The sequence below is a fragment of the Andrographis paniculata genome, unplaced genomic scaffold (assembly GCF_009805555.1).
Source record: "Andrographis paniculata isolate CXL003 unplaced genomic scaffold, ASM980555v1 Contig82END, whole genome shotgun sequence".
NCBI classification, from domain to species: domain Eukaryota; kingdom Viridiplantae; phylum Streptophyta; class Magnoliopsida; order Lamiales; family Acanthaceae; genus Andrographis; species Andrographis paniculata.
The window spans coordinates 4,640,457-4,668,305 of NW_026137620.1; the positions used below are offsets into that span (position 1 = coordinate 4,640,457).

General features: G+C 36.9%; 2 protein-coding genes and 1 non-coding gene across 4 annotated transcripts; 1 reads left to right on the forward strand and 2 right to left on the reverse strand.

Annotated features, from left to right (window-relative positions):
• Positions 1 to 113: 113 nt before the first annotated feature.
• Positions 114 to 27,590, reverse strand: LOC127241419 (uncharacterized). 2 transcript variants are annotated; one of them, XM_051260457.1, is made up of 2 exons: positions 27,023 to 27,590; positions 114 to 1,207 (listed from the first exon to the last, which is right to left on the reverse strand). In XM_051260457.1, exon 2 carries the CDS (start codon positions 1,112 to 1,114, stop codon positions 308 to 310), a length of 807 nt encoding a protein of 268 aa, XP_051116414.1. In that variant the 5' UTR covers positions 1,115 to 1,207; positions 27,023 to 27,590; the 3' UTR covers positions 114 to 307. The 2 variants fall into 2 exon arrangements, with proteins under 2 accessions (XP_051116414.1, XP_051116413.1); XM_051260456.1 differs by lacking the exon at positions 27,023 to 27,590 and adding an exon at positions 1,297 to 1,342 and having other exon boundaries at positions 114 to 1,210.
• On the forward strand, positions 16,806 to 17,905 carry LOC127241361 (uncharacterized). The gene is made up of 3 exons (XM_051260371.1): positions 16,806 to 16,814; positions 16,987 to 17,111; positions 17,374 to 17,905. Exons 1-3 carry the CDS (start codon positions 16,806 to 16,808, stop codon positions 17,903 to 17,905), a joined length of 666 nt encoding a protein of 221 aa, XP_051116328.1.
• LOC127241560 (small nucleolar RNA R71) lies at positions 21,818 to 21,924 on the reverse strand. Its single transcript, XR_007836557.1, has one exon. It is a non-coding gene; the product is annotated as a small nucleolar RNA R71 (small nucleolar RNA).
• Positions 27,591 to 27,849: the final 259 nt, after the last annotated feature.

Consider the following 27,849-nt stretch of genomic DNA (forward strand, 5'->3'; position numbering starts at 1 on the left):
TTTCTTTTTTTTTTGATCAGAGACAGCTTCCTATAATTGAATATACAATTTATAACTTCTTACTGATCATAGAATAGAATTCCCTAAAATCAGCAATCAAAATCTACCCGTAATTTATAATATATATACACAAATCCAGAAGTTCTGAAGAAACAAGCCATCAACTAGAATCCAGATATATACTTGCAAAACTTATCGCAATTCCTCCTCTCTCTCTCTCTCTCTCTCTATATATATATATATATCTCGAGGCTTCTCTTTAATTAATCATGGCCCAACCGGTGGAGTTTCTTTCTTTCTTAATTAATTAATTTCCAGTTTCGCCTGGTTCTTCTTCTGTGGTTCCTTTCTTAAGAATGTCTTTGTAAGTGCTGCAGCAATTTGTAGCATCTGACCTGCTCACTATTGGGCTGAATGTTGCTTTTGTTTCTTCCTGTGTGCAATCGGAAAACGGAGACGAATTTGCAGACTCGTAGGAATAATAATGGTGCGGCTCCTCCTCCTCCTCCTCCTCATCTTCATTCTTTGATGAAATTAATCTGTCTACCGATTTCAGGATGACTGCTTTGTCACAGTCACTCACTTCAAGATTTGATGAATGGATGATCTGATTATGATCCCTTTCAGGATCCGGTGGTTGCTCGACCTGATGAGTAGTTTTCCTGTCCGGTGCTAATCTTCTATCGCTGCAGTAAACATCGATGGTTATCTCCTTTTCCCTGGTGGTGCAGTTCTTCGATCCCCAATAGTTGAGGACCGAAAGGAGAGAGTTGAGCCATGAAATGAGATGCACCAGAATCCAATCGAGGAATGGGAGCTTGTTGTGGATGATCATAGGGAAGTTTCTAATCAAACCATCGAAATGTTCCGGTAAAGATTCGGCAGTGCAGACAAGGCCATCGATCTTGTCAAACACTGCTTTTGATGGAGGGAATATGGCCTCAACCAGGGTTTCGATTGAGAGGATGATATTGTCATCGATGAAAGTTAGCAATGCTAACCAATTACATAGCAGGCCATATAAAAATGGGGCCATCAAATTTAAAATTGAGAAAGCACCACCCAACATCCATATCCATGATCCCAATGGCCCCTTCTCAAAATCTTCTTGCATCTTTTTGCATGTTTTGTGAGCAATGGCGATCAATGAGGCGCCGCAGGTGTGCAGTGGACGTCGTCGTCTCGGGCAAGAGGCAGCTACCGTTGGCTCCTGATGATCAACAACAAATCAAATGGAATATTAATAATAATATAATCATTCCATTGTAAAAAATATGATTGACGAGAAAATAATACCAAATTCGCATGAGAAAATCCATATTTCATGATCATCATAGGAAGCCTCCAAATTAACTTGACAACTCTCATATTTTTTTTCTTTTATTTTCTTCTCCTCTTTTCTTTTCTTTGTATGTAAAACTGAAGTTTGGAAGAAGGTCAATGAAGGTAGTAAAGCCATTTCCATCTTAATCGGCCAAACCACGAGAAGATATGGCTGTCATTAATCCCACGATTCCTTTTTAGACAAGATGGACTTCAAACTAGAATTCATAATATTTTTCTGTTGAAATGTGTATATTATTTCGATTCAAATATAAAGTCATATTTTCATGGGTGGTGGGGATCCCATGCTTAAAGAAAATAATACTTTACATTTAATTATGATAATTATATTAATAATTAAACATAACTATACAAATTAAACTATTTCATTTTTGAGTCATTCAGCATGGTGCTGAGTGTTTCTATTTCAACGGTTGATCCGTATGCCATTTTCATAGCTTTAATGTTGAAAATTATATGTATATATATATATAAACCATGTTTTAATTTATGAAGCGCCTTTCAAATATTTTGATAAATATACAGTCTGTTTTAATTTAATCATAATTATAGTTATTCACAAATTTTTATATGATTTTTTTGGCGAAATACCCTTTTATGTCGACTTTATTACCGAATATTATATTTTGATAAATATATAGATTATTTTTAATTTAATCATAATTATAATTATTCACAAATTTTTATATATATATATATATATATATTTTTTTTTGGCAAAACCCTCAATCTTTGATCTTTAGTTTGAAAGTTCAATTTTCATCATGTCTATTCCCTTCTCTCTTTCCCCCCTATGATTTGAAGACTTTATATGATATTTATTATTTACAAGTCAAATATCTATTTTTATTTTATCATTAGCAACATATTAATTATTAGCAACATATTAATTAAGAACGGAATGCGTGTATAAGGGGGTTTTCATGTAACATTTTTTAAAATATAAGGGAGTGCCAAACATTTTTAAAGTATAGGGAGATTTACGCTAAATGTCAAAACCACGTGGGAATTAAGAGCAATTTTGTCTTTCCATAACTGATGATTTTTATGATAATCTTCCATATTTAGCGATCCTATTGATCTTTTTAATTCTGATTCTTGTAGATGTCACTAAAGGAGTGTCATGTGAAGGCTAAGTGGTCTCCAAGCATCATTCTTAAGTTGATTCTCAAAGAAAAATCGTCAGGTCAATGCTGTGACAGATTCCTGAAACTGACGAGTTAGGCTTCGAGTGATGGGTCCCACGGGCATTTGAATTCTTGGAGATTGAACGTCCAAGTCATTTCCTCCTTCTTCAAAAGCTTTCTTGTTTTTCCGAACAAGATATTCATCAGCTGCATAAAAAAGACTTAGGACTGAAACATTAAAGGTAGCATGAACTTAATACTCACCTAGGAGTTCACGTTTGTACGCATTGTCATTAATGCATTTCAATACTCAAAATGACCCATTGCCATGGAGAGTAAATTTTGATTTTCGCAATTATAAAAATATTTTCTTCCTTAAGTGTAACGAAACGCAATATTCTGTCTCAAATATAACTTTCTTGTGCCACAATTAGCTTGTTTTGTGTAATTGTCAGCTGTCATTCATAGGTTATCCCGAACTTATGAATGGAGTTGTAGGACAAATTCAACTATTTTTCTGCCATCAAAACTAACATGCTCATTGCTTGACAATGACATAAGATCAAGAGGAATTTAGTTGAAACCATAAACAACCTCAAATTGAAAACAATTCGTGGAACTATGAATAGTAAGATTATATGCAAATTCAGCATGAGTTAAACATTCTTCCCAACTCCTCAAATTCCTCATCATCAGGCTTGTCAAAGTTGTGTGGGGGTAGAGGCCGAATCATGTGTCTTGGTCTCAAAAGCGGATGAAAATCTCCGCCTCTGAGCTTTAGGTGGCTGTCAGATGTTCTTTTGTAATTTTTGTTGATTCTTTTCCAATTGATCCATTCTATTGTTCGTCAGTTACAATCCAGAATGTGAAAATTTTTAAACTCTTATAGAATGGTATCGAGAAGGCCTTGCACATCGACTTGTTGGGAATTGGATCCTTCATCACCTGCCATTAAAATGAGAAGAAAGAAAGAATAACCTCACAAGGACTCTCGTTTATCACTCCACATCTTATGGTTGTGTTCTTTTGTGAGTTTTATCACATATTTTTATTATTCAAATTCTTTTTTCCCTAAAAAAAATTAAATCAAAACAGGTACTTCTCTTTTTTTATATTATAGTAAAAATTAATTTTACATTCAAAATATTACATCAACATCTATTTATATCACATCAAATAACTATTCACATTTAATATTTTACTATTAAAAAATTCAAACCCAAAAATCCAAGCCCACAAACAAAAACACCCTATGTAACTCTTCGTTTCTTAAAAAAGGACTCAATTCAAATCGATAGAATTCTCCCAAACATGATAGCAAAAAAAAAAAAAAAAATCCGAAACAATAGTAAAATCGAAGAAAGATTATTTGAGAATGAAAGTAGAAGATAAAAATTCTAAGTAGATTTTTTTTTTCCTTGTATAAAAGGACAGATGACTTGAGAATATAAGTAAATAACAAATACCTTAAGATTTGATAATAGTTTTTTTTTTCAATTTTTTGTTCTTGTTTTGGTTTTATCTCCTGATTAGAACAGACATTTTTTTTTTGAACAAAATTTGACTATGATCGACTCAAATTGATAGAAAACTTGAGGACAAGGCTCTAATACCACCAGATAACGCGATCCAACCGTGTATAATTACACCCATAATATTTTTCTTATCTATAAAGTTTAATAGAACCAATGGATTCAAAATATAGATGAAAAAATGGAGAATGAAGAAAAAAAAGATAGTGTAGAGAATGTGAATTAACTTGTATGATAACAAACTATGAGAATAAAATGTGAATTAACTTGTATGATAACAAACTATGAGAATAATTTTCAGACATAAAATCGAAACCATATGCTAAAAAAATAAAAAATAGGCTAAATCCCACTGTAAGAGAATGAAAGCCACAAACCGATAGAATTACTTTAAACACCCGATTTGAGACTCTAAATGCGAGAAAATTACTCCCTAACACTAAAAAATTAAAATAATGAATTTTGATGCAAGATGTAAGTTGTCTCATTACAATGTTAGACAAAGATCTTTTATAGAGATCCTTGAAGAATATAAAAAGAAACAAATAATAAGGAAAACTTTAGATATAAATTATATTATATGGAAACTTATAATAAAAAAAAAGTTATATTAAGGTAACTTCTATGTGAGTCTGTATGCGTGTATGTGTATGTGTCTGTGTATGAGTCTGTATGTGTATATATCTGACTCTGATTGAGTATCTTTGTGTGTGTATGTGTGTCCGTGGGTATCTTTGTGTGTGTATGAGTGGATGAGATTATTTCTGTGTGTGAGTTTGTAAGTGTATGTATGTGGGTCTGTGTAAGCATGTGTGTGTATGTGGGTTTCTGTGTGTGTATATATGTGGGTCTGTGTGAGTCGGTGTGTGTGTTTGTACGTGGGTCTTTGAGAGTCTGTATGTGTATGTGTGTGTTTATGTCTATGTGTATGTGTCTTTGTGAGTCTGTGTGTGTCTATGTTTAAGTATGTATGTGTGTGAGTTTGTGTGTGTGTATATGTGTGTGTCTGTGTGTCTATGTATGTTGTTATGTGTGAGTTTGCGTGTGTGTATGTGGGTGTCTGTGGGAGTGTCTGTGTGTTTATGTATGTGGGTTTGCGTGAGCCTATGTGTGTGTGTATGTGGATGTCTGTGCCTGTGTCTGTGTATGTATGTATGTCAGTCTGTGTGAGTCTATGTGCATGAGTTTGTATGTGTGTATGTATGTGTGTCTAGTTGTGAGTCTTTGTGTGTGTATATGTCTTTGTGTGTGAGTGTTTGTGCATTTGTGTAAGGGAGTGTTTGTATATGTGTGTGTGCTTCTGTGTGTGTATGCATGTAGGTCTGTGTGCGTTTGTGTATGTATATGTATGTGGGTCTGTGTGAGTCTGTGTGTGCATGTGGGTTTGCATGAGTCTATATGTGTGTTTGTATATGTGTGTGTGTATGTGTCTGTGTGAGTCTGTGTGTGTATGTATGTTAGTTTGTGTGAGTCTCTATGTGTGTCTTTGTGTGTGAGTATGTATTTATGTGAGTTTGTGTGAGTCTTTGTCTGTATGTATGTGAGTCTGTGTGTTAGTATGTATATATGTGAGTTTATGTGTGTGTTATGTGTGTATCTCTGTGTGAGTGTGTATGTGTATGTAAGTGTTTGTGTTTGTGTATGAGTTTGTATGTGTATGTATATGATCTATGTGTAAGCCTGTGTGTGTTTGTGTTTAAGCATGTAAGTGTATGTATGTGGGTCTGTGTAAGTATGTCTGTGTCTATGTGTGTGAATGTATGTGGGCCTGTGTAAGTATGTCTGTGTCTATGTGTGTGAATGTATGTGGGCCTGTGTACGTATATGTGCATGTATGTATGTGTGTGTGTTTGTTTGAGTCTGTGTGTATCTATGCTTGTCTGTAAATGTGTCTGTGTGTGTGTATATGTTTGTGTGTGTGTGTTTGTGAGTAAGTCCGTGTGTATGTTTGTGTTTGTCTTTCTCTTTGTCTTTGTCTGTGTGTGTGTGTCTCTGTGTGCGTGTGTCTTTGTCTGTGTGTTTGTATGTATCTTTGTGTCTACCGGTAGATCTTTCCATTGGCGGCTGTTGGTGAGTTCGGTCATGCTGACGGTTCTCTTGATGCTGTAGAACCGGTTTAAGAATTCATACTCTAGGTGCTTCCAATTCTCGATGGAACCAGTCTCCAAATCGATATACTAGTTAAAGGAATTACCTTATACTGACTACACGAAGTTTTTGACTAGGAGGTCTCTATATGTTCGAGCATCATTGCAACAAGGTTCGCTATATGTGTAGCTTTGGTTTCCTTTGCCGTCAAATTGATAAAATTTTTGTGGTTGATAGCCTATTGGCATTTTGAGGGCGTGACACTGGTTGACCGTGTATAATTATGCCCAGACTAATTTCCTTATCCATAAAGTTCAATAAAACAAATGAATTAAGAATATGGATGAAAGAAAAGAGAATGAAGAAGAAAGGATAGTGCAGAGAATGTGAATTACTATGGATGATAACCAACCACGAGAATAAGTCTCGAACCTGAAATCAAACCATAGGTTAAAACACAAACAATTGGCTAAATCCCACTGCAAAGGATTGTAAGCTATGAACCGATGTAATCACTCCAAAGATCCAATTTCAAATATCTAAATGGGAGAAAATCACATCCTAGCACTAGATAAATATTGAAAGGAAACAATAATGAAATTCTTTTCAAGATTCAATCTACTCTATTGCAATGATAGGCAAGGACCTTATATGGAGGTCCTTGAGAAAAATAAATGGCAACAAATAATAAAGGAAACAAACCAAAAAGTAAGTCTAACTATAAGGAAACAAATAATAAGGAAAATTCTAGATATGAAATTATACTATATGGAAACTTATAATAAAAATTAATATATAATAAGGTAAATTTGAGATTATTTCATAATTATTTGTTGTGTTAGTCTTAAAGTCCCGGTTCTTGTGATCTTAGCCTCAGGATGAATCGGCTGGATGACCTTTGAGTTAGATACAAAAGAATTGTAATGTCTAGCAAGTCCATTTTCAATAATCTATTTTTATGAGCTTGGACAGTTGCGTCATTCCCCTCTTCTTGAAAAATACTATTGTTCTCAAGAACACAATATTCATCGACTCTACGACTCACAAGAAGACTCAATTTTACCAAAGACAATAGCGAGAAAAATCTAAAACAAAGTAGAGCAAGAAAATATAGTAGAGAACGAGATGGTTGACAAATAACATAAATTGATCTTTTTTTTTTTTTTTGAACAAAATCGACTAAAGATGACTCAAGTTGATATAAAAATTAAGCACATGGCTCTGATACCATATGGCACGGCCTGACTATGTATAATTATGCCCAGAGTAATTTCCTTAGCTAAAGTTCAATAGAGCCAATAGATTAAGAATATGGATGAAAGAAAAGAAAATGAAGAAGAAAGGATAGTGCAGAGAATTTGAATTAATATGGACGATAACCAATCACGAGAATAAATCTCGGACCTGAAATCGAACCATAGGTTAAAACACAAACAATAGGCTAAATCCCACTACAAAGGATTAAAAGCCACAAAAAAATGGAATCACTTCAAGACCCGATTTGAAATATCTATGTGGGAGGAAATCACATCCTAGCGCTAGATATATATTGAGAGAAAAAAATAACAAAATTTTATTCAAAATTCACTCTATTCTATTACAATTATAGGCAAGGACCTTATATATAGGTCCTTGGGGAAAATAAAAGACAACAAATAATAAAGGAAACAAACCAAAATGTAAGTCTAACTATAAGGAAATAAATAATAAGAAAAGTTATAGATATGTTGCTTTGGGTTGCCTTTGCCGTCAAATTGTTTAAATTTTGGTGGTTGATAGCCCAGTGGAATTTCGATGGCGTCAATCCTTACAGTATATGGCTTGGCGTAAGTGTGCATCGGCTTTGAACTTTCTTGTATTTGTGTCTATGTGTGTGTGTTTGTGAGTGAGTCTGTGTGTATGTGTGTGTGTGTTTCTATCTCTGTGTGTATCTTTCTGTGTGTATGTGTGTGTGTCTGGGTCTGTGTGTGCATGTTTGTGTGTGTATCTCTGTGTGTCTATGTCTTTATTTGTCTCTGTCTGTGTGTGTCTGTGTGTGTATGTGTATATGTATTTGTTGATATGGGTCTGTCTCTTTGTTTTTGTATGTATATGTGTGTTTTTGTGTGTCTATGTGTGTGGATGTCAATGTGTGTGTATATGCGTGAGTCTGTGGTTGTTTGTCTGTGTGTATGTGTATATGTGTGTCTCTTTCTCTGTGTCTCTGTCTATGTGTGTGTCTCTGTGTAAATGTGTGTGTGTGTGTGTTTGTGTCTTCTTTGTATGCCTCTATGTGTCTACCGGTTCATCTTTCCTTTGGCGGTTGTTGGTGAGTTTGGTCATGCTGACGGTTCTCTTCATGCTGGAGAATCGGGTTAAGAATCTATACTCTACCTGCTCACAATTTTTTATTAAACCAGCCTCTAAATTGATGTACCAGTTGAAAGCATTACCTTTTAGTGACCGCATAAATTGTTTTACTAGAAGGTCTCCATATGTTCTAGGATCATTGCATGTTTCGAAAAGGTGCGCTATATGTATTGCTTTGGGTTGCCTCTTCCATCAAATTGTTGAAATTTTGGTGGTTGATAGCCCGTTGGCATTTTGAGGGCGTCAATTCTTGAAGTGTAAGGCTTGGCGTAAGTGTGCGTCAGTTTTGAACATCCTTATATATGTGTCTGTGTATGTATGTGTGCATATATGTGTGTGTTTGTGAGTGAGTCTGTGTGTATGTGTCTGTGTATCTTTGTGTGTTTGTGTGTGTGTTTGCATCTTTGTGTGTTTGTGTCTATTTGTGTGTGTCTCTCTGTGTGTGTCTGTGTGTATCTATGTGTGTATGTGTGTGTGTTTGTGAGTGAGTCACTGTGTATATGTGTGTGTATTTTTCTATCTCTCTATATCTGTGTCTTTGTCTCTGTGTGTGTGTTTGTGTGTGTCTGTATATCTTTGTGTGTGTATCTATGTGTGTCTGTGTGTGTGTGTGTGTCTGTGTCTATGCGTGTATGTGTATATGTATTTGTGCATCTAGATTTGTGTCTATGTGTGTGTGTGTATGTGTTTGTTTGTGTGTCCGTGTGTGTGTGTCTATGTGTGTGCATGTCAATGTGAGTGTATATATGTATGTGTGTATGTGTGAGTATGTGTTTCTTTGTTTGTTTATGTATGTGTCTATATGTGTGTCTGTGTGTGTTTGTGTCTCTGTGTGTATCTATGTTTGTCTAGATATGTGCCTGTGTGTGTTTGTGTATGTGTGCATGTGTGTGTGTGTTTATGAATGACTATGTGTGTATGTGTATGTATATGTGTCTCTTTCTCTGTATCTCTGTCTCTCTGTGTGTGTGTGTCTGTGTCTTCGTATGTGTCTGTGTGTCTACCAAATCATCTTTTCATTGGTGGTTATTGGTGAGTTCGGTCATTTAAACGGTTCTCTTCATGTTGTAGAACCGGTTTGAGAATCCATACTCTAGTTGCTCCCAATTGTCGATGGAACCAACATCTAAATGGATGTATCAGTCAAAGGCGTTGCCCTTTAATGATTGCAAATTTTTTTTTATTAGGAGGTCTTCATATATTCCAACATCATTGCATGTTTTGACAAAGTGCGTTATATGTGTCGCTTTGGGTCGCCTTTTCCATCAAATTATTGAAATTTTGGTGGTTGATAGCCCGTTGGCATTTTGAGGGCGTCAATCATTACAGTGTAAGATTTCGCGTAAGTGTGGGTCGGTGTTGACCTTTTTTCTATATGTGTCTTTGTCTGTATATGTGAATGTTTTTGTGTATGTGTGTGTGTTTCTATCTCCGTGTCTTTGTCTATGTGTACGTGTGTGTGTGTTTGTGTTTGTGTGTATCTCTGTGTGTCTGTGTCTATGTGTTTGTGTCTGTGTCTGTGTCTGTGTGTATGTGTATGTGTATTTTTGCATTTGAAAGTGTCTCTGTGTTTGTGTATGTGTATATGCATGTCTTTGTGTTTCTGTGTATGTGTCTATGTATGTGCATGTCAATGTGTGTGTATATATGTATCTGTGTGTATGTGTGTATATGTGTGACTCTATGTTTCTCTATCTATTTGTGTATGCCTCTATATGTATGTGCGCGTTTGTTTGTCTGTGTGTGTATCTATGCTTGTTTGTATATGTGCCTATGAGTATTTTGGCGCACGCGCGTGTGTGTGTGTGTTTGTGAGTGAGTCTGTGTGTATATGTATGTGTGTGTGTCTGTCTCATTCTCTATGTATGTGTCTGTGTGTCTACCGGTTCATCTTTCCATTGGCGATTGTTGATGAGTTCGGTCATGCTGACAGTTCTCTTCATGTTGTAGAACCGGTTTTAGAATCCATACTCTACTTGATCTCGATTGTTGGTGGAACCAGACTCTAAATCGATGTACGAGTCAAGGTGTTACCCTTTAGTGACCGCAAAAATTGTTTGACTAGGAGGTCACCATATGTTCCAACATAATTGCATGTTCTAACAAGGTGTGCTATATGTGTTGCTTTCGCTTGTCTTTGCCATCAAATTGTTGAAATTCTAGTGGTTGATATCCTGTTGGCATTTTGAGGATGTCAATCCTTGAAGTGTAAAGCTTGGCGTAAGTGTGGGTCGGTTTTGAACTTCCTTGTATATGTGTTTGTGTGTGTAAGTTTGTGTGTGCATGTGTGTGTGTGTTTGTGAGTGAGTCTGTGTGTATGTGTGTGTATGTATGTTTCTATCTCTGTGTGTATATGTTTCTGTGTGTATGTGTTTGTGTGTGTGTCTCTTTCTATGTGTGTATGCGTATGTGTACTTGCGCATTTGGATCTATCTCTGTGTCTCTGTGTGTATTTGTGTGTTTGTGTGTCTATGTGCATGCATGTCTCCATGTATATGTGTGTATGTGTGAGTTTTTGTTTCTCTCTCTGTTTGTGTATGTCTATATATGTGTGTGTGTGTGTTTGTTTATGTCTTTGTGTGTATCTATGCTTGCCTGTACATGCGTCTGTGTGTGTTTGTGTGTATGTGTGCGTGTATGTGTGTCTGTTTGTGAGTGACTTTGTGTGTGTGTTTCTTTCTATGTGTCTCCGTCTGTGTGAATGTGTGTGTGTTTGTGTCTTTGTATGTGTATGTGTGTCTACTGGTTCATCTTTCGATTGGAGGTTGTTTGTGAGTTTGGTCATGCTGACGGTTCTCTTCATGCTGTAGATACTGTTTTAAAATTCGTACTCTAGCCGCTCTCAATTGTCGATGGAACCAGCTTCTAAAATTATATAACGGTCGAAGGTGTTACTCTTTAGTGATCGCACGAATTGTTTGACTAATAGGTCTTCATATGTTCCAACATCATTGCATGTTTCGGAAGGTGCGCTATATGTGTTGCTTTGGGTTGCTTTGGGTGCCAAATTGTTGAAATTTTGGTTGTTGATAGCCCGTTGGTATTTTGAGGGAATCAATGCTTGAAGTGTAAGGCTTGGAGTAACTGTGCATTAGTTTTGAACTTCTTTGTATATGTGTATGTGTGTGTATGTGTGTGTGTTTGTGAGTGAGTCTCTGTGTATCTCTGTCTGTGTGTGTGTATGTGTCGGTGTGTATATGTGTAATTGTGTTTCTTTGTGTGTGCACGTCAATGTGTGTGTATATTTTTGTGTGTGTACATGTGTTTGTGTGAGTATATGTGTGAGTCTGTGTTTCTTTGTTTGTGTGTGTATGTCTCTATATGTGTCGACTTTGTTGCGGATTTTGTCCACTACGAAAAAACGTGGTACAAAAAGTCTATGTTGCGACAAATTTTGTCACAAATAACTGGTGGTCAACCCTCAAAATAAGCACGATGTAATTTTATTTGTTGCGTTTTTTGTACGTAACAAAAACATCGATCATGTTTTTGGAACAACATATATCCGTAACAAGAAATTCGGAACAAAAGTTAAATCTTGTCAGAGAACTATTTGTTACGACATACTTTCGAAATAGAAAATGCGGTACAAATATGGAATCTTGTCAAAAAAAATTTTGTTGCAATCTTTTTCCGTAACAATAAATGTGTTACAAAAGTAGTGTCATGTCAGAAAATTGTTTGTTACGAAATTTGTTCGTAAAAATTTAATGTAAACGTAAAACACCTTTTGTACCGTCCATTGTCCGCAACTAAAATTCCGCTACGAAAGGTGTCCATGCCTCAAATAAGGATTTTGTCACCACAAATATAATCTAATTTTTAAAGTATTTGTTATGGATCAATATGCGTCATAAATAATTTAAAACATAATTTTATTATAATTCATCTGAGATCTTGTGGTTGCTTATGTTAGGAGAAATATGGCAAAACAAAACACAACACACGTGACAAGAACAACCAACATATCGAAATCTAGTTTATCTTTAATCTCCTTCAATAGTTTATCCAATTATGTCCTATTTTATATTGTCCTTTTTCTTCTTCTTTTTTTCTTTTTTAATTTAAGTTTAGTTTCATGTTAATTTCTAATTCCAATAGATTTTAACTTAAATCTATCGAAATCATGCGTCTAGACTCGAAGCCGTGTAGGCTCCAACGACGGAGTCGCCCCCCAATCCAACGACGGACAAACTCTTTAGACTACTTCAAGAACTCACACTAACTAAACTGACGAACAGTCTTAGAGCCTCAGAATTTTAGGTTCCAAGAATCGCGGCTGCCAACAAATTTACTATTAGCAACTACAGACATGCATCCGACAACGTCCCCTCCTTCTCCGCTAGCTATATATGTTTATAGCCTCTAAAATGGAAATCGGCTTGTCCAGTTGATCAATATCAATGTTTCCCTAAAGCCATTGACAACATCATTCTAGATCAATGCCATTAGTAATCTCAAATAATAGATATATATATATATATATATATGATAAAGACAAATCTTGAAATCAACCTGAAGAAACGGTCGTAGTTCAACAAATTAAATATACAAGTTGCTGCCCTGCCCATGCATCAGCCCACCCTGGCCATATTAATTTCTTGGCGCTAAACAATAGCTACCAATACCACCTAGAACAGACCTCTAACCATCTTATGAAGTAGATACTACAGCATTTAGTTTACTGTACATATGATAAACAAAGAAAAGCATTTCGTATATTAATTATTTTGTAGTATGTTTAGAAAATCATATCTTCCATAAATCCTAAGCAATTAAACTCTTTATGCTTTTACTATTTAATCAAATTAAATAAATACTTAATTTATTATATAAAAATAACACATAACACAATAAAACAAACTATTATAGTGCGTTGACCTAATAAAATTTTCACATAAAAATATTACCAAAAAAATATAATATACATATATATTTACATAATATATAATATTCATTTACTCACTCATATTTATACTCCTTCCGTCCTAAGGAATTTGGGCGTGTTACTGTAGATACGTGAATTTAGGTAAAACATGATTAGTAAGCAATTAAGAAGTGTATTAGTAAAAATAATTCTTATATAGTAAAAATAATTATTATATAGTAAAAATAATTATAGATTAAGATTAAGATAACTAAATAGTTTAATTAAAATAAAAAAAAAATTAAAATATAAAATTTAAAATATAATTAAAGTGTATAATTATATTTTCAAAAAAGGAAAGGACAAGTTATGCGGGTAGGGGAAAATAAAAAATATGAACAAATTATGTGGGATGGGGGGAGTACCATTTTTTAAAGTTGTCATAAGAAAATATTTTTGTTTCTTTCTTTCAGTAAAAATACATCATATTTTTGTATTTTTTTACTATACAAGGTAAAAAGTAATTATTATTATTCACTTTCATTAAAATTTGTGATCAAATATTTGAGCACATATTTGAATAACGGATGAAGTATATATTTTATCAACTTATTAAATTAATGCAAAATTGCACAAAACCCACTCATGATTTAAAAAATGCGTCAAATTCCTTCATTGTTTCATAAAGCTATGCCTAACCCCATCGGTCATCCTTATCTAACGGTGTTTGACTCGCACTTACTCAAATTACGAATGAATTTCAGAATCTCAATCTTTAAACTACTAAAAATCATCCTTCTTATATTTAGCATCAAGAAACATAAAAAAATTCTTAGAACCTGTTGGACATGGGTTCAAAAGCATCTGAACATGAAGTAGGCTCAAAGATAAAAATGGAGCCAGAACTCCTTGGACTATGGTGCCTCCATCTTGGAATAATGCTTCCACAAGGTTAGAAATTAATGCCACAATTGGGTTGAAAACAGTTACGTCCATTAGATTGCGGTGCTTCCACAAAATAGAGGATGGTTGACTCCACAAGATAGAAAACAATAGCTTACACAGATCATAGGATAACTACTTCTATTGGCCCTGGGTTAATAATTTTTTACTGAACATTAGTGAAGGGCCTATACACTTTTATATTTTATTCAAAAAGCTCCATGGAACAAACCAACAATAGGAAAACCAAAGATTCCATTTAACTCGAGGGTGTTGGGGACACATCACCGTAGACCGGCTAGGAGTATTATGGAAACAAGTCGGAGTAAGCGGCAAATCTTGTCCAGAGGCAATGGAAGAAGTTCAGAGCAAGTGGAACCCGGTCCAGAGGCAATGAAAGTGGTTGGGAGCTGATGGAAGGAGGTTACCAAGTGGTTAGGAACTGATGGAAGGAGGTTACCAGAGAACTGATGGAAGGAGGTTACCAGACAGTTAGAGGTAGTGGAAGGAGGTTACCAGGCAGTTGGAGGTAGTTGAGGTAGGTTACCAGACGATTGAGAGTAGTGGAGGTATAATTGGAACTGCTCATTTTAGTGGAAGAGACGATTATTCTATCTTAGAATTAAAACTAGGAAAAAACACATTACACACACGCACAAGAATATGAACTCGTATATTTCTCTATTTCTCTTTCATATTTTAGTTCCTGTTTATGCATTTTAATGCGAATTATATGTTTTTATGTTTGCAGCATATTTTTATCCGTTTTCCAATAGATTTATCCAAGTTTTAGTAGATGTTAGTTTAAATCCATTGACATCGGTCGTTTAGGCTCGAAGCCTGGTTTAGGCTCGAAACCGTGTAGGCTTTATTGAAGGAGCCGCCCAAAATATGACGATGGACAAGCTCTTTGGAGTATTTCTGGAACCCGCACTGACGAATCAACAAACGGTCTTGGAACCTCCGAATTTTAGGATCCAACAATTGGCACGTCTAGCGGGACCAAAGTCGGATTTTTCAAAGAGTGATGTCGAGATTTACATGGGGTTCATTTGTACCGCCTGAAGAAAGCTACAAAATTGCTGCAAAACATTTAATGTTTCATGCCTTAGGGCCGGGGCAGGCAAGATCAGGCTGGAACCAATAGCCTGTAGGAAGCTGGAAGCAACATTCTGCGGAGGGCTGGAACCACCAGTGTGTGGAAGGCAGGTTCCAACAGCCTACGGATGGCTGGAGCCAACAACTTGTGGAAGGCTAGCAATAGCCTGCAGAGAGCTAGAACCAACAGCCTGCGAAGGGCTGGAAACACCAGTTTGCGGAAGGCTGGAACCAACAGCCTGCGGATGGCTGAAGCCAACAGCTTGCGGAGCGTTGGAGCCAACAGCCTGCAGAGGGCTTGAACCTCTTGACCGTTGGAGTTTTGAAGAGCAGTGTTGAGCCTCTACGAGGGGCAAGCAAATTTCCAGCATTTGGCATGATCCCGCCAGATTGATTAAGTGGACAACCTATGTGGAATACGCCAACACCACCATGGGGATGTCACGGTCCAAATGTCGCTAATCTCCAATGGAAGAGGATCATCAAAACACAGGGGCAAAGAGGGCAGGCCGCAGAGATGCAACCGCCAACCTTGCATCAGTAGGCAGCCAGAGTGCAGCCGCTGACACCATATCAATGGGAGGCCAAGCCTCTAATGGACCTTGATGTCATTGCAGATTGCATAAGGAGGGCATTTTCAGAAAGAAGGTTTGGAAAGAAGCGTAGTGCCACTTTGAGCATGGAAAATTCACCTCCATACGAAAAAGAAGCTGCAGGGGCAGAGACTCCAGATGTTGTGGAGGCTCCAGTCAAAAAGGAGTCTGCAGAGACAGAGGTTTCAGAAGCCATTGAAGCTCCAGAGCTTGTGGAGGGAGAGACTCCAGAGGTTGTGGAGGCTCCAGTTGAAAAGGAGTCTGCGGAGTCAGAGGTTTCAGAAGCCATGGAAGCTCTAGAGCTTGTGGCGGCAGAGACTCTAGAGGCTGTGGAGGCTCTATTCAAAAAGGAGTCTGCAGAGATAGAGGTTCCAGAAGCCATGGAAGCTTCAAAATTTTTGGAGGAAGAGACTCAAGGGACCGTGGAGACTCCTAACGAAAAGGAGGATGTAAGGGCAAAGGCTCCTTATGAAAAGGACTTTGCAGGGACAGAGGCTCCAGAGACTATGGACACTCCATACGAAAAGGAAGCTGTAGGGGATGATACTCCAAAGGCTATGGAGGTTCCATATGAAAAGGAGTTTGTAGGGGTAGAAGCTCTAGCAACTTCAGACAAAAAGGACTTTGCGGAGGCAGAAGCTTTGGCCACAAAATTAGAAAATGGAAAGAATTATTTGTGTCCGGCATTGAAGCCGACCAAAGGGTTTATTTCTTTTTCTAATACTATGTCGGCTAAAGTGGTTATGAAAGACAGACTTAGCACCTAGCCGTCAAAACCTTGGTTCAAGACTGTCTAGGATCGAAGGCACCTGCTAAAAAAATTGTCTTCACAAGAGTGACATTTCATAAAATCTCAAGTTCGAACATGGCGAAGGTAAGACAAAGGATGGTCAAAAGGGAGCTTAATATCGGTGTCACCATCCCAAGTCCGAAAGCCTCAAGATTGGAGAAGAGGAAAATATACAAAGGACCTAAGCCGGAGGCATCATAGAAGAAGTGAAAGTCACAAATGGGAACGGATTTGGATTGTTACCACGTCTGAGCAGATCACCATCATTCCTGAGGTGACACAAAAGCCTCCTACCGTGAAGGAGAATGAAAAATGGATTGTGAATGAGCAGAAGCTTTCCACTACGGGGGCAATAAGGGGACTCACCAAGACTCAAAAGAGGCAAGCTCAAAGATGAAAGTTGGAGGCACTTATGGAGGAGGAAAGGTCACATGTGCCGTCTCCAAAAGAAAAATAGATGGAAGAGTTGTCTCCAAAAAATAAGCAGACTATGGAGCCGCTTCCAGAAAGACAGTAGGCTACAGAGCTACTAAGGAAGCAGGTTGTGGAGCCGCTTTCAGAAAGAAAACAAGCCAGAGAGCCGCTAAGGAAGCAGGCCATGGAGCTTCCTCCAAAAAAGAAGTAGGCTATGGAGCCGTTTCAGAAAGAAAGCAAGCTGCAGAGCTGCTAAGAAAGCAGGTTGTGGAGCCGCTTCCAGAAAGAAATCAAGCCATGGAGCCGCCAAGGAAGCAGGCCATGGAGCCGCCTCCAAAAAAGAAGTAGGCTATGAAGCCGCTTCCAGAAAAAAATTAGGCCATGGAGCCGCCAAAGAAGCAGGTTTTGGAGCTGTTAAGGAAGCAGGTTGTGGAGCAGCTTCCAAAAAGAAAGCAGACCATGGAGCCGCCAAGGAAGCATGCCATGAAGCCGCCAAGAAAGTAGGTTGTGGAATCACTTTCAGAGAGAAAGCAGGCTGTGGAGCCCCTAAGGAAGCAGGTTGTGAAGCCGCTTCAAGAAAGAAAGCAGGCTGTGGAACCGCTAAGGAAGCAGTTGGGGAGCCACTTCCAAAAAGAAAGCAGGCTGTGAAGCCTCTAAAGAACCAGACTGTGGATTCTTTTCCGAAATGGAAGCAAGTGGAGAAGCTTTCGGAAGAATTCAAAACTCCGGAACAATTTCAAGAGTTAGAGAAAGTTGTTTGACGAAGAGCCTATCTTCGAATGGAATGATGTGGCAACAATGATAGAATTTAAGAGGCTCGGGCCTAGCTAAAACGACCATGTCAAGCATTTCGACATTCGTTTCTTGATGAATGGCTATCCGTTTGACCAAGTTCTGGTGGACAGTGGAGCTTCTGTGAACATGTTTCCAATTGAGACCTTACGGAAGTTCGGAAAGACTAGTGACGATTTGATTTCTATATTTGTACGGCTTACCGATTTTATGGGAAATTCTTAGAAACTAGCAGGTTTGATCACTTTGAATGTGCAGGTGGGGACAAAGGAAATATAATCAAATTTCATGGTGATCGATAGTAGGCCATTCTATTCGGCTCTCTTGGGACGAAATTGGATTCATGTATGCGAATGTGTGCCTTCGACACTCCATCAAAACTTAATATTTTGGGATGGAGATTAAGTCCAAGAAGTGGAGGCCTAGAAGGATCCTTGGTCGACGGAAGTGACCACAGTTGATTCAAGTGAACGGCTCAAAGCAAAAGGACATGGGCTCAATCGAAGCAATCGCCCAACCCTTTTGAGGAGGGCATTGTTGGATATGGGTTCAAAAGCATCCGAACGTAAAGTGGGCTGAAAGATAAAAATGGAGCCAAAACTCTTTGGCCACGGAGCCGCCGAACAGCAATGGAGCTTTAAGCCTCGGAGCCAAAGACTGCTGCCTTCACATAGCCGAAGGCAACAACTTCCATAGGATTGTGGTGCTTCCACAGGGCCGAAAGCAACAGCCTCCATGGATCTTAGGGCAGAAACTCCTTGGACTACGGTGCCTCATCCTGGAATAATGCTTCCACAAGGTTAGAAATTGTTGCCTCTATTAGGTTGAAAACAACTACCTCAATTAGAATGCGGTGCTTTCACAGAGCAAAGAAAGGTTGCCTCCACAAGATAGAAAGCAACAGCTTCCACAGATCATGGGATAATTACCTCCATTAGCCCTGGGTTAATAATTTCGTACTGAACACTAGTGGAGGGCCTATGCACTTTTATAATTTATTCAAAAAGCTCCATTGAACAAACCAACAAGAGAAAACCCGAAGATTCCATTTAACTCGAGGTTATTGGGGACACATCCCCATGGACCGGCTAGGAGTACGATGGAAACAAGTCGGAGTAAGCAGCAGATCTGGTCCAGAGGCAATGGAAGAAGTTCAGAGCAAGTGGAACCTGGTCCAGAGGCAATGGAAGAAGTTCAGAGCAAGTGGAACCTGGTCCAGAGGCAATGGAAGTGGTTGGGAGCTGATGGAAGGAGGTTACCAGGTGGTTAGGAGCTGATGGAAGGAGGTTACCAGGGAACTGATGGAAGGAGGTTAGCAGACAGTTGGAGGTAGTGGAAGGAGGTTACCAGGGAACTGATGGAAGGAGGTTACCAGACAGTTGGAGGTAGTGGAAGGAGGTTATCAAAAAGTTGGAGGTAGTGAAGGGAGGTTACCAGACGGTTCAGAGTGGTGGAGTAAAAAACACATCACAAACACGCACAATAATATGAACTAATGTATTTATCTATTTCTTTTTCACATTTTAGTTCCTGTTTATGCATTTTAATTCGAATTACATGCTTTTATGTTTTTAGCATATTTTTATCCATTTTATAGTAGATTTACCCGAGTTTTAGTAGATGTTAGTTTAAATCCATCGAAATCGGTCATTTAGGCTTGAAACCGTGCAGGCTCCACCGAAGGAGCCGGCCATAATCCGACAACGGACAGGCTCTTTGGAGTACTTCTGGAACCCACACCGACGAATCGACGAACGGTCTTGGAACCTCCGAATTGGATCCAACATAACCAAAGAAAAATAATTATTTATATATTTTTAATGAATCTAAATATAAGAAAAATAAGTATATTTTTAATTTCAAAGGTTTATACATAAAAAAGTTTAAAACTCATTCGCATTTTGAGCGCGCCAGTCAAACACCGTTAACTAAGGACGGCCGAGGAAGTTAGACGCAGAGTTTATAAAATCATGAGAGAGTCTAAAGCAGTTTTCAAACTATGGGAGATTTGACACAATTTCGTAAATTAAAACCATACGTGGATATGTACAATTTTGCCTACATTTAATAATTATCACAAAATATTTGATAGCCATAAATCGCATGCGTTAAGTATTTATATTATTTGCGATATTTGGTTGATTTTGATTAGATTCTACCTGATTTGGGCATATATTGTTTGTTTATAATTTTTAGGAGAAAAATAATAAAATTGATATAATTAGTGGGAAAAGAGAACAAAAAGGTCCAAGGCCCAATTGTTAAAAAATTAGGGCAAATATAAAAGAAAGAAAGAAGGGGGAGGCGACACTTTATGCCACTTGCCGAGGAGAAAACCGTGCAGAAGAGTCCCAGAGAGAAACCGTGTAAGGGCAAGAAGAAAAAGATTCTTCCAAGAAGATTTCGAGTTCTACCCCTACCAACATCATTATGTTTCTCTTTGCTTCATTTTTCTTTGTTCTTTCTCCTATGATTAGCGAGTAGTTTACCTTTCTAGTCTAGGAGTGGAAAACGACTTGGTATGGATTTGGGAGTTAGACTTGTTTTGATATATGAGATTTCTTTGGTTCCTAAGTATTTCCGTGGTTTTTAATTCTTTGAATTATAATCTTTTATTTGGTTGGGTATTGTGGCCAGGTATTTCAATTGGATTAAGGATTAATTGCTAAACTAAATTAGACGTCCGTAATTGCATTCTAATTTGGTTTAAATAGCAACTATTGGCAGACACTATTAGGAAATCACAGAATCAATATTAAACAATTTCGCATAGTTAATTGTTAAATTGAATTAGGCTCTTCTAGTTCGCAAGGCGATTAGGCTAGTAAATTCTTTGTGGCGTCACTACGGTTCTAGTCTAACCAGGGAAGCAGTTGACGGGCGTACCTAGACTGTCAAGAAATTAAGAAAGAGTTGGTTATTAGGCGCGTGTCGGTAACTATAACTAATTTATTTAGAAACCAATAAAACTAAATATTTATCGATGATCAAATCCACTACCCAAGTTGTCAATTTCATTCCTAGACTGGAAACTTGTTTTAATTGTATTTATATGTTAGTCGTAGAGTTTTTAGTTTGTTATTTTATTTTTATTTCCTACTTTCAAAATCCTCCATTTTATTATATTTATAAATCAAACAATCAAGAATAGAACCTTTTTATATCCCTGCGGAGACGACCCTACTTCATCTATACTACGTTATTTTTATTGTAGAAGTAGGTTTATTTTATTTAAAATTTTGCAGCGTGTGACAAACACCTGTCAAATTTTGGCGCCGTTGCCGGGGAATTTTAATTGGTTTATTTATTTTTGGTTTTTATCTATTACCTAAAAAATTTGATTTTTTCTGGTTTATGTCCTGATATGATCACACAGGAAACTTGAGTTTTGATCTCGAAATTGAGAATACTGCCCATCGATTGAGAAAAGATTCTAGGGAGCGTCGCCAAAAAGATTTAGCTTCAGAATCATCTAGCGATTTTAGTTCTGACGAGATCGAGCTAGAATAAGATATGGATCAAAGGACATTAAGGGAGCTGGCAGCCCCTAACTTGACACAGCAGCATCTCTGCATCACATACCCGATGGTAGACGGTAACAATGCTTTTAAATTAAAATCATGACTAATACACTTGTTGCCTTCTTCCATGGGTTGTCAGGAGAAGAGCCACATACGCATCTTCAAGATTTTGATGCCGTCTGCACAAGTATGAAGCCATAAGAAGTAACAGAAGATCAGATCAAGCTTCGTGTTTTTCCCTTCTCATTGAAAGATGCTGCAACAGATTGGCTATTTAATCTACCTGTCGGAAGCATTACTACATGGACTGATATGGAAAGGAAGTTTCTCGAAAAGTACTTTTCTGCTTCACGAGCTGCGATCATGAGGAAAGAGATATGCGGAATGACACAATATACAGGGGAGTCTTTATTTGAATATTGAGACCGTTTTAATGCTTTACTTATTCGATGTCCCCATCATCAAATCTCCGCGCAATTACTGATTCAATATTTCTATGAAGGTTTGACTTCCATCGATAGGAAAATCATAGACGCAGCAAATGGAGGAGCCTTGATGAACAAAACTCCTAGAGAGGCGTGGGACTTACTGAAAAATATGGCGATCCACAACAATTCGGACCAAGAGAAGCAGTAGGATTTAAAAAAGCAAGCGAGGTGAGTTCTATTCAACAACAATTAACTGAACTGACTTCATTTGTTCGAAAATTTGTTGTAGCAAAGGCATAAGTTAAGGCTTGCGGAATTTGCACAATTTCGGAACATCCTACGGATATTTGTCCTACCATGAGTCAAGAAGTAGATGTCAGTGCTGCAGGATTCATCTCAAGAGCATACAACCACTACTCGAATACCTACAATCTAGGATGAAAGATTAGCTGAACTTAAAGTATGTGAATCAACAAGCTGACTTTGGAGATCACTCGAGAGGATTTCCAGCACCTAACCACCCTCCACAACCCGCTCAAACGGTTCTGAGTAATTCCTTAGAGGATATGATGATAACTATGGCGTCTAACATGTTGTAATTTCAATTGGAAACTTGGAATAGCATAAGAAACTTGGAAGAACAAGTCAAATAGCGATTGAGATGTGCGAGATGAAGTCAAGAGAAAAAGGCAGATTGCCTTCACAACCCGATGCCAATCCGAGGAATGTGAGCTCGATTGTTATACAAAGTGGCAAAGATTTAGAATTATCAAAAGCTGAAGTTCTAAAGGACAAGAGTGAGGATGCCATTGAGAAAGAAATAGAGAAAGCCACCACTGAAACATCGAACAAGGTAACTTTCGATACACCTACTAATACTAAAACTAATGTTGCTCCGTTTTCTTGCAGGTTGGCGAAACCAAAGAAGGATGGCAGAAATAAGGAGATGATGAAGATGTTTCGAAAGGTGGAATTGAACATACCCCTACTGGATGCGATCAAGCAAGTGTCGAAGTATGTAAAATTTCTGAAGGATCTTTGTGTAAACAAGAAGAGACTACGTGGAGACGAATGCATTATTGCTGGTGAGAGCGTATCTTCCGTTTTACAACGTAAGCTTCTTCCTAAATGTGGAGATCCAGGTATGTTCTCGGTTGCTTGTAAGATAGGTCAGTTGAAGATTAAACGAGCAGTGTTAGATTTAGGAGTTGCAATTTATGTGATGCCTAAGTCTATTTACAAATCTTCGAATATTGGACCTTTAAAGAAAACTGGAATTATTATACAATTAGCCGATAGGACAAATGCTTACCGTGAAGGAATGATTGAAGATGTCCTAGTGTAAATTAACGAATTAATTTTTCCGGTTGATTTTTATGTGCTTGATATGCATGATGATAATTCTCCAAATCCTGCACCGATTTTACTAGGCAGACCATTCATGTGCACCGCACAAACTAAAATTGATGTGAAACAAGGTATACCTTCTATGGAATTTGATGATAAGAAAGTTCAATTTAATATTTCTGATTCTATAAAATACTTTGAAAAATCTAATGCACTGTGCAGTGTGAATTTTATTGACAAAAGTATGCAGGGAGTCTTGAGATTGCATGAGAAATCTATCCTGGACATAAAATCGAAGTCGCATCCGAATCAGTTGAAACATGTTCACTTAAATGATGATGTGAATCTTGCAGAGAAATTTTTTGTGAGTAATCATCATTTTAAATATGCAAGTAAAAGACAAAAAATGAAGTGGGTAAGACAGTCTGAAGTAGTGCTACCCAATGGCTAACATGGTAACTACATCTAGCCAAAGACGTTAAAGAAAGACACTTCTTGGGAGGCAACCCAAGTTTTCTAGCTTTATTTCTTTTATTTTCTTTAGTTTTAGTTTTTTTAAATTTTATTTTTTAAACATCGCCTATTTGATTTGGATTCTTTGTTTTTTGTAGGGAACTTCTTGGAGAATTTTGAAAAAAAAAAAAAATCCGTCGTCTTTCTTCCTCTTCCTCCCCGAGCTATCAATTTTGGTGTTGGCTAAAAGAGACAAGCAATCAACTTGAAGAAATTTGGAATCCAAAGCAAAAACATGCAGTCGCACCAATCCTACGGATTCCAGGGAAGTTCATCTCTTATTTTACTTTTTTTTTTTTTTATTGAGGACAATGTTTGCTTTAGGTGTGGGGAGAGAGTAATGCAAAATTTTTGGGCAAAATTTTTATTTTGTGCTACTTTTGATCCCTGATTTGTTGTCCTTTCGCATGTTTTTTAGATTTTTCTGAAGTTAGTCAAAGGTGGTTTGAGTGATAGGTTAGTCTGACATGATTGATGACATTGGATTTGAAATATGTTGAGCCAGGTTGAGTATATATTCAAAAATCTTACATTAGAAAATAAACTATATATTATCAAGCTTTTGGAAATTCTTTCTTGTGTGATTTAAAGTGCTCAATTAGATGACCTAAAACTTGAGTGATTATGCATGTTGAACTTGCAACTATCGAGTCTTGCATTTTGAAAATGATAAGGGCATTAGGTAACCCATTGAGCCTTTCTTATCACCCAGCACAATATATTTCTCCTAGTTAGCCCATTTGAGACTTTTTAGCCTATTTTTCTTCTACATATTAAACCGTCTTTAGTCTTATACCCTTCTTTTGATATTAAGCCTTCTCCGATTTGAACCCTATATTAGAAAGAATTACCTTAAGTTCACGTTGTGATGCACCTTATTTGTTCGGCACCAGTTAGAAATGAAGTTTGAGTATATATAAATAATGCATTCAGAAGTGTTTGCTTCAATGAAAATGGGTAGTGAAAGGCATATATATATATATATTTAAAGAAAAGAGGCGAAAAAAAAAACCAACAAAAGAAAAGGCCCCAAAAAGATAAAAATAAAATAAATCTTGATAAAGTATTATTGATATAATTATGTTACTAAGGTTTGGGTAGTGAATAAAGTAAGGGTTTCATTGTTTATGCTGAACTGTTTTTCACATGCTAGCATCGTGTTCTTATTGTGTTTTTTTTTTAACATATTTTAGCCTTTGCATATCCTTTTCCCTACCCCTAACCATCAGCCCCGTTACAACCTTTATAAAAAAGTCCCTTCGATTCTTGATGTTAGATTCGAGTATTTTAAGCAAGGGAGATTTGATTTTCATTCAAGCCTATTGGATAATCTTTTGTCGCACTACTTGAGCGTTAGCTGATTATATACATTTATTTTTTTTCAGAGATCATGTGTGCATACACTTTATCTTGTGAGGTTGAGTTGGCTTGATGGTTGAATTTCCGATTGATTTGGTTCAGTTAGATTTTCTTGTCATATTGAGTCACCTGTGATTTCTTTTGGCTTGTTTCGGATTTATGCTTGAGGGCTATCATGATCTAGGTGTGGGGAGATTTTATAGCTATAAATCTCATGCGTTAAATATTTATATTATTTGTGATATTTGGTTGATTTTGATTAGATTCTACCTGATTTGGGCATATATTGTTTATTTATAATTTGCAGGAGAAAAATAGTAAAATTGATATAATTAATGGGAAAAGAGAACAAAAAGGTCCAAGGCCAAATTGTTACAAAATTAGGGCAAATATAAAGAAAATAAGGAAGGGGGAGACGCCACTTTATGCCACTTGCCGAGGAGAACACTGTGCAGAAGAGTCCCAGAGAGAAACCGTGCAAGGGCAAGAAGAAAAAGATTCTTCCAAGAAGATTTCGAGTTCTACCCCTACCAACATCATTATGTTTCTCTTTGCTTCATTTTTCTTTGTTCTTTCTCCTATGATTAGCGAGTAGTTTACCTTTCTAGTCTAGGAGTGGAAAACAACTTGATATGGATTTGGGAGATTAGACTTGTTTTGATTTATGAGATTTCTTTGGTTGCTAAGTATTTATGTGGTTTCTAATTTCTTTTAGTTATAATCTTTTATTTGGTTGGGTATTGTGGCCAGGTATTTCAATTGGATTAAGGATTAATTGCTAAACTAAATTAAGCGTCCGTAATTGCGTTCTTATTTGGTTCAAGTAGCAACTAGTGGCAGACACCATTAGGAAATCACGGAATCAATTTTAAACAATTTTGCATAGTTAATTGTTAAATTGAATTAGGCCTTCTAGTTCGCAAGGCGGTTACGCTAGTAAATTCTTTGTGGCGTCACTACGGTTCTAGTCTAACCAGGGAAGCAGTTGATCAATGCAAGACAACATCATACTCACTTAAGGGTCCCGATACAATACTTCCCAAGATTTGATCAATGCAAGACAACATCATACTCATTTTTCTTTTCACGAGTCCTTTTTTTTTTTAGGACTCGGAATATTTTATTTTCTTTCCTTCTTTTTTAACACAACCTCCTTTTTTTTAGTGTTTTTTTTTTAGGAAGTTGGTCAATGAAATACTTTTGGCAAAAATATATATGAATTTATAATTGTGCCATATAAATGAGAACTTTCAAATGCAACTATCGAATAATATAGTGATGATATGTAACTCTAAATAATCTAATGTAATGAATCAAAGAACAATCCCTCGAGTTCCCATGAGTTCAAGTAAACATTCGGCTTATTCCCAGAAAAAGGCATATCGGCTCGGGTTAAATATGAACCAAGAAAAATAGGATAATAACATTAAGCTCAAACTTTGGTTCACTAGGGGATAATAGGGGTGAAAGTATGAAATTAAGGCCAACGAGGGTAAACCTACTGCCTTATCATTATAATCTCATCAATTCTCAATAAACGCGGAGTTAATAAGCATAAGCAGGTAAGTTCTAGGTAGTCAAATACAACATATGTTCACACAATCCAAAAAAAATTGATCATATATGATATGTATGAGTGAATTTGCTCAAATAAGGCTCAAATAACTCACTTAAGGGTTCTTTGTTAGAAGGCTAAGCACACACATCATCTAACTTCATCAACAACACGGCAAGATCCTAATAAACTAAGTAAAGCACAACAATCTCAGCTCGACATACACAAGAGGACATATAGGGAAGTATATCAAAATAAAGCATTATAGAGCATCAAAAGAATTCTAATCTCCCTCCACACCTAATTAGTGCAATGTCCCTATTGCAAGAACAAAGATGAAATAAAAGAAAGGAGAAAAGAAACTTCCCTGGTATAGGTGGGGGCGACCGGCCACTGAGAAAGAGATCCGAGACTCGCATTGGTTGGGGCAATAGGAGGGATCCAACTCTTGCACCTCGCCCATCGTGCCTTCACGCAAAAAAGTTCAACAATAAAATTAAAATTCTTCAATAAATTCCACAAAACATTTGCACTAGCAATTATACCCGACACTAAACATAAATCTCAAATATGTATTCCATGTGCAATCGACAATTTCACCATCACAACATCATTCTCAATCATCTATTGCATCAAAGAACCTCTACGAAAATCGCCCAAATTAAAATTCTTTATCATCAACTGATTTTATATAATATCTAGGCAATAATCGATAGAGGTTAACCAAGAGAATGCAATAGAGTAAAAAGTAGGAGAATTCCCTGAAATCAAACCGGCAAACTGGAGAAAATCAAAGCAACGAACAGGACGGCTGGCTGGTGGCGTGGACCGGCTGAAAAACATCGGCGACTGATGGGTGACGTCGCGGAGGGGCGGCGGAATGGTGAACGGTTCAAACCGGCGGAGAAAAGAGGGAGGCGGCGGCTCCTTTGAGAAAGTGAGGGAGAGAGAAAAAAGAATTAGGGTTTTAAGGGTTATTATTATTATTATAGTAAGAATAGTAAATATAGTAATAATAATTCTAACGTAATTGCAATAATAAATATAGTAATAAATATGGAAATAAAAAATTAAAATTTAATTACTATAATAATAATTATAATTATAGAAACAATAATAAATATAGTAGTAATAAATTTAATAATTATAGTAGTAAATATCATAATAATTATAATTATAGACGTATTAAT

Excerpts from the sequence above, each read along its gene's own strand:
- LOC127241361 (XM_051260371.1), top strand. Across the intron at positions 17,112-17,373 it reads CTCACCAAGACTCAAAAGAG|AAAGAAAGCAAGCTGCAGAG; the intron begins GCAAGCTCAAAG and ends GAGCCGTTTCAG.
- LOC127241419 (XM_051260456.1), bottom strand. The coding sequence starts at position 1,335 with ATGATGATCATGAAATATGGATTTTCTCATGCGAATTTG. Across the intron at positions 1,211-1,296 it reads GATTTTCTCATGCGAATTTG|GAGCCAACGGTAGCTGCCTC; the intron begins GTATTATTTTCT and ends GTTGATCATCAG.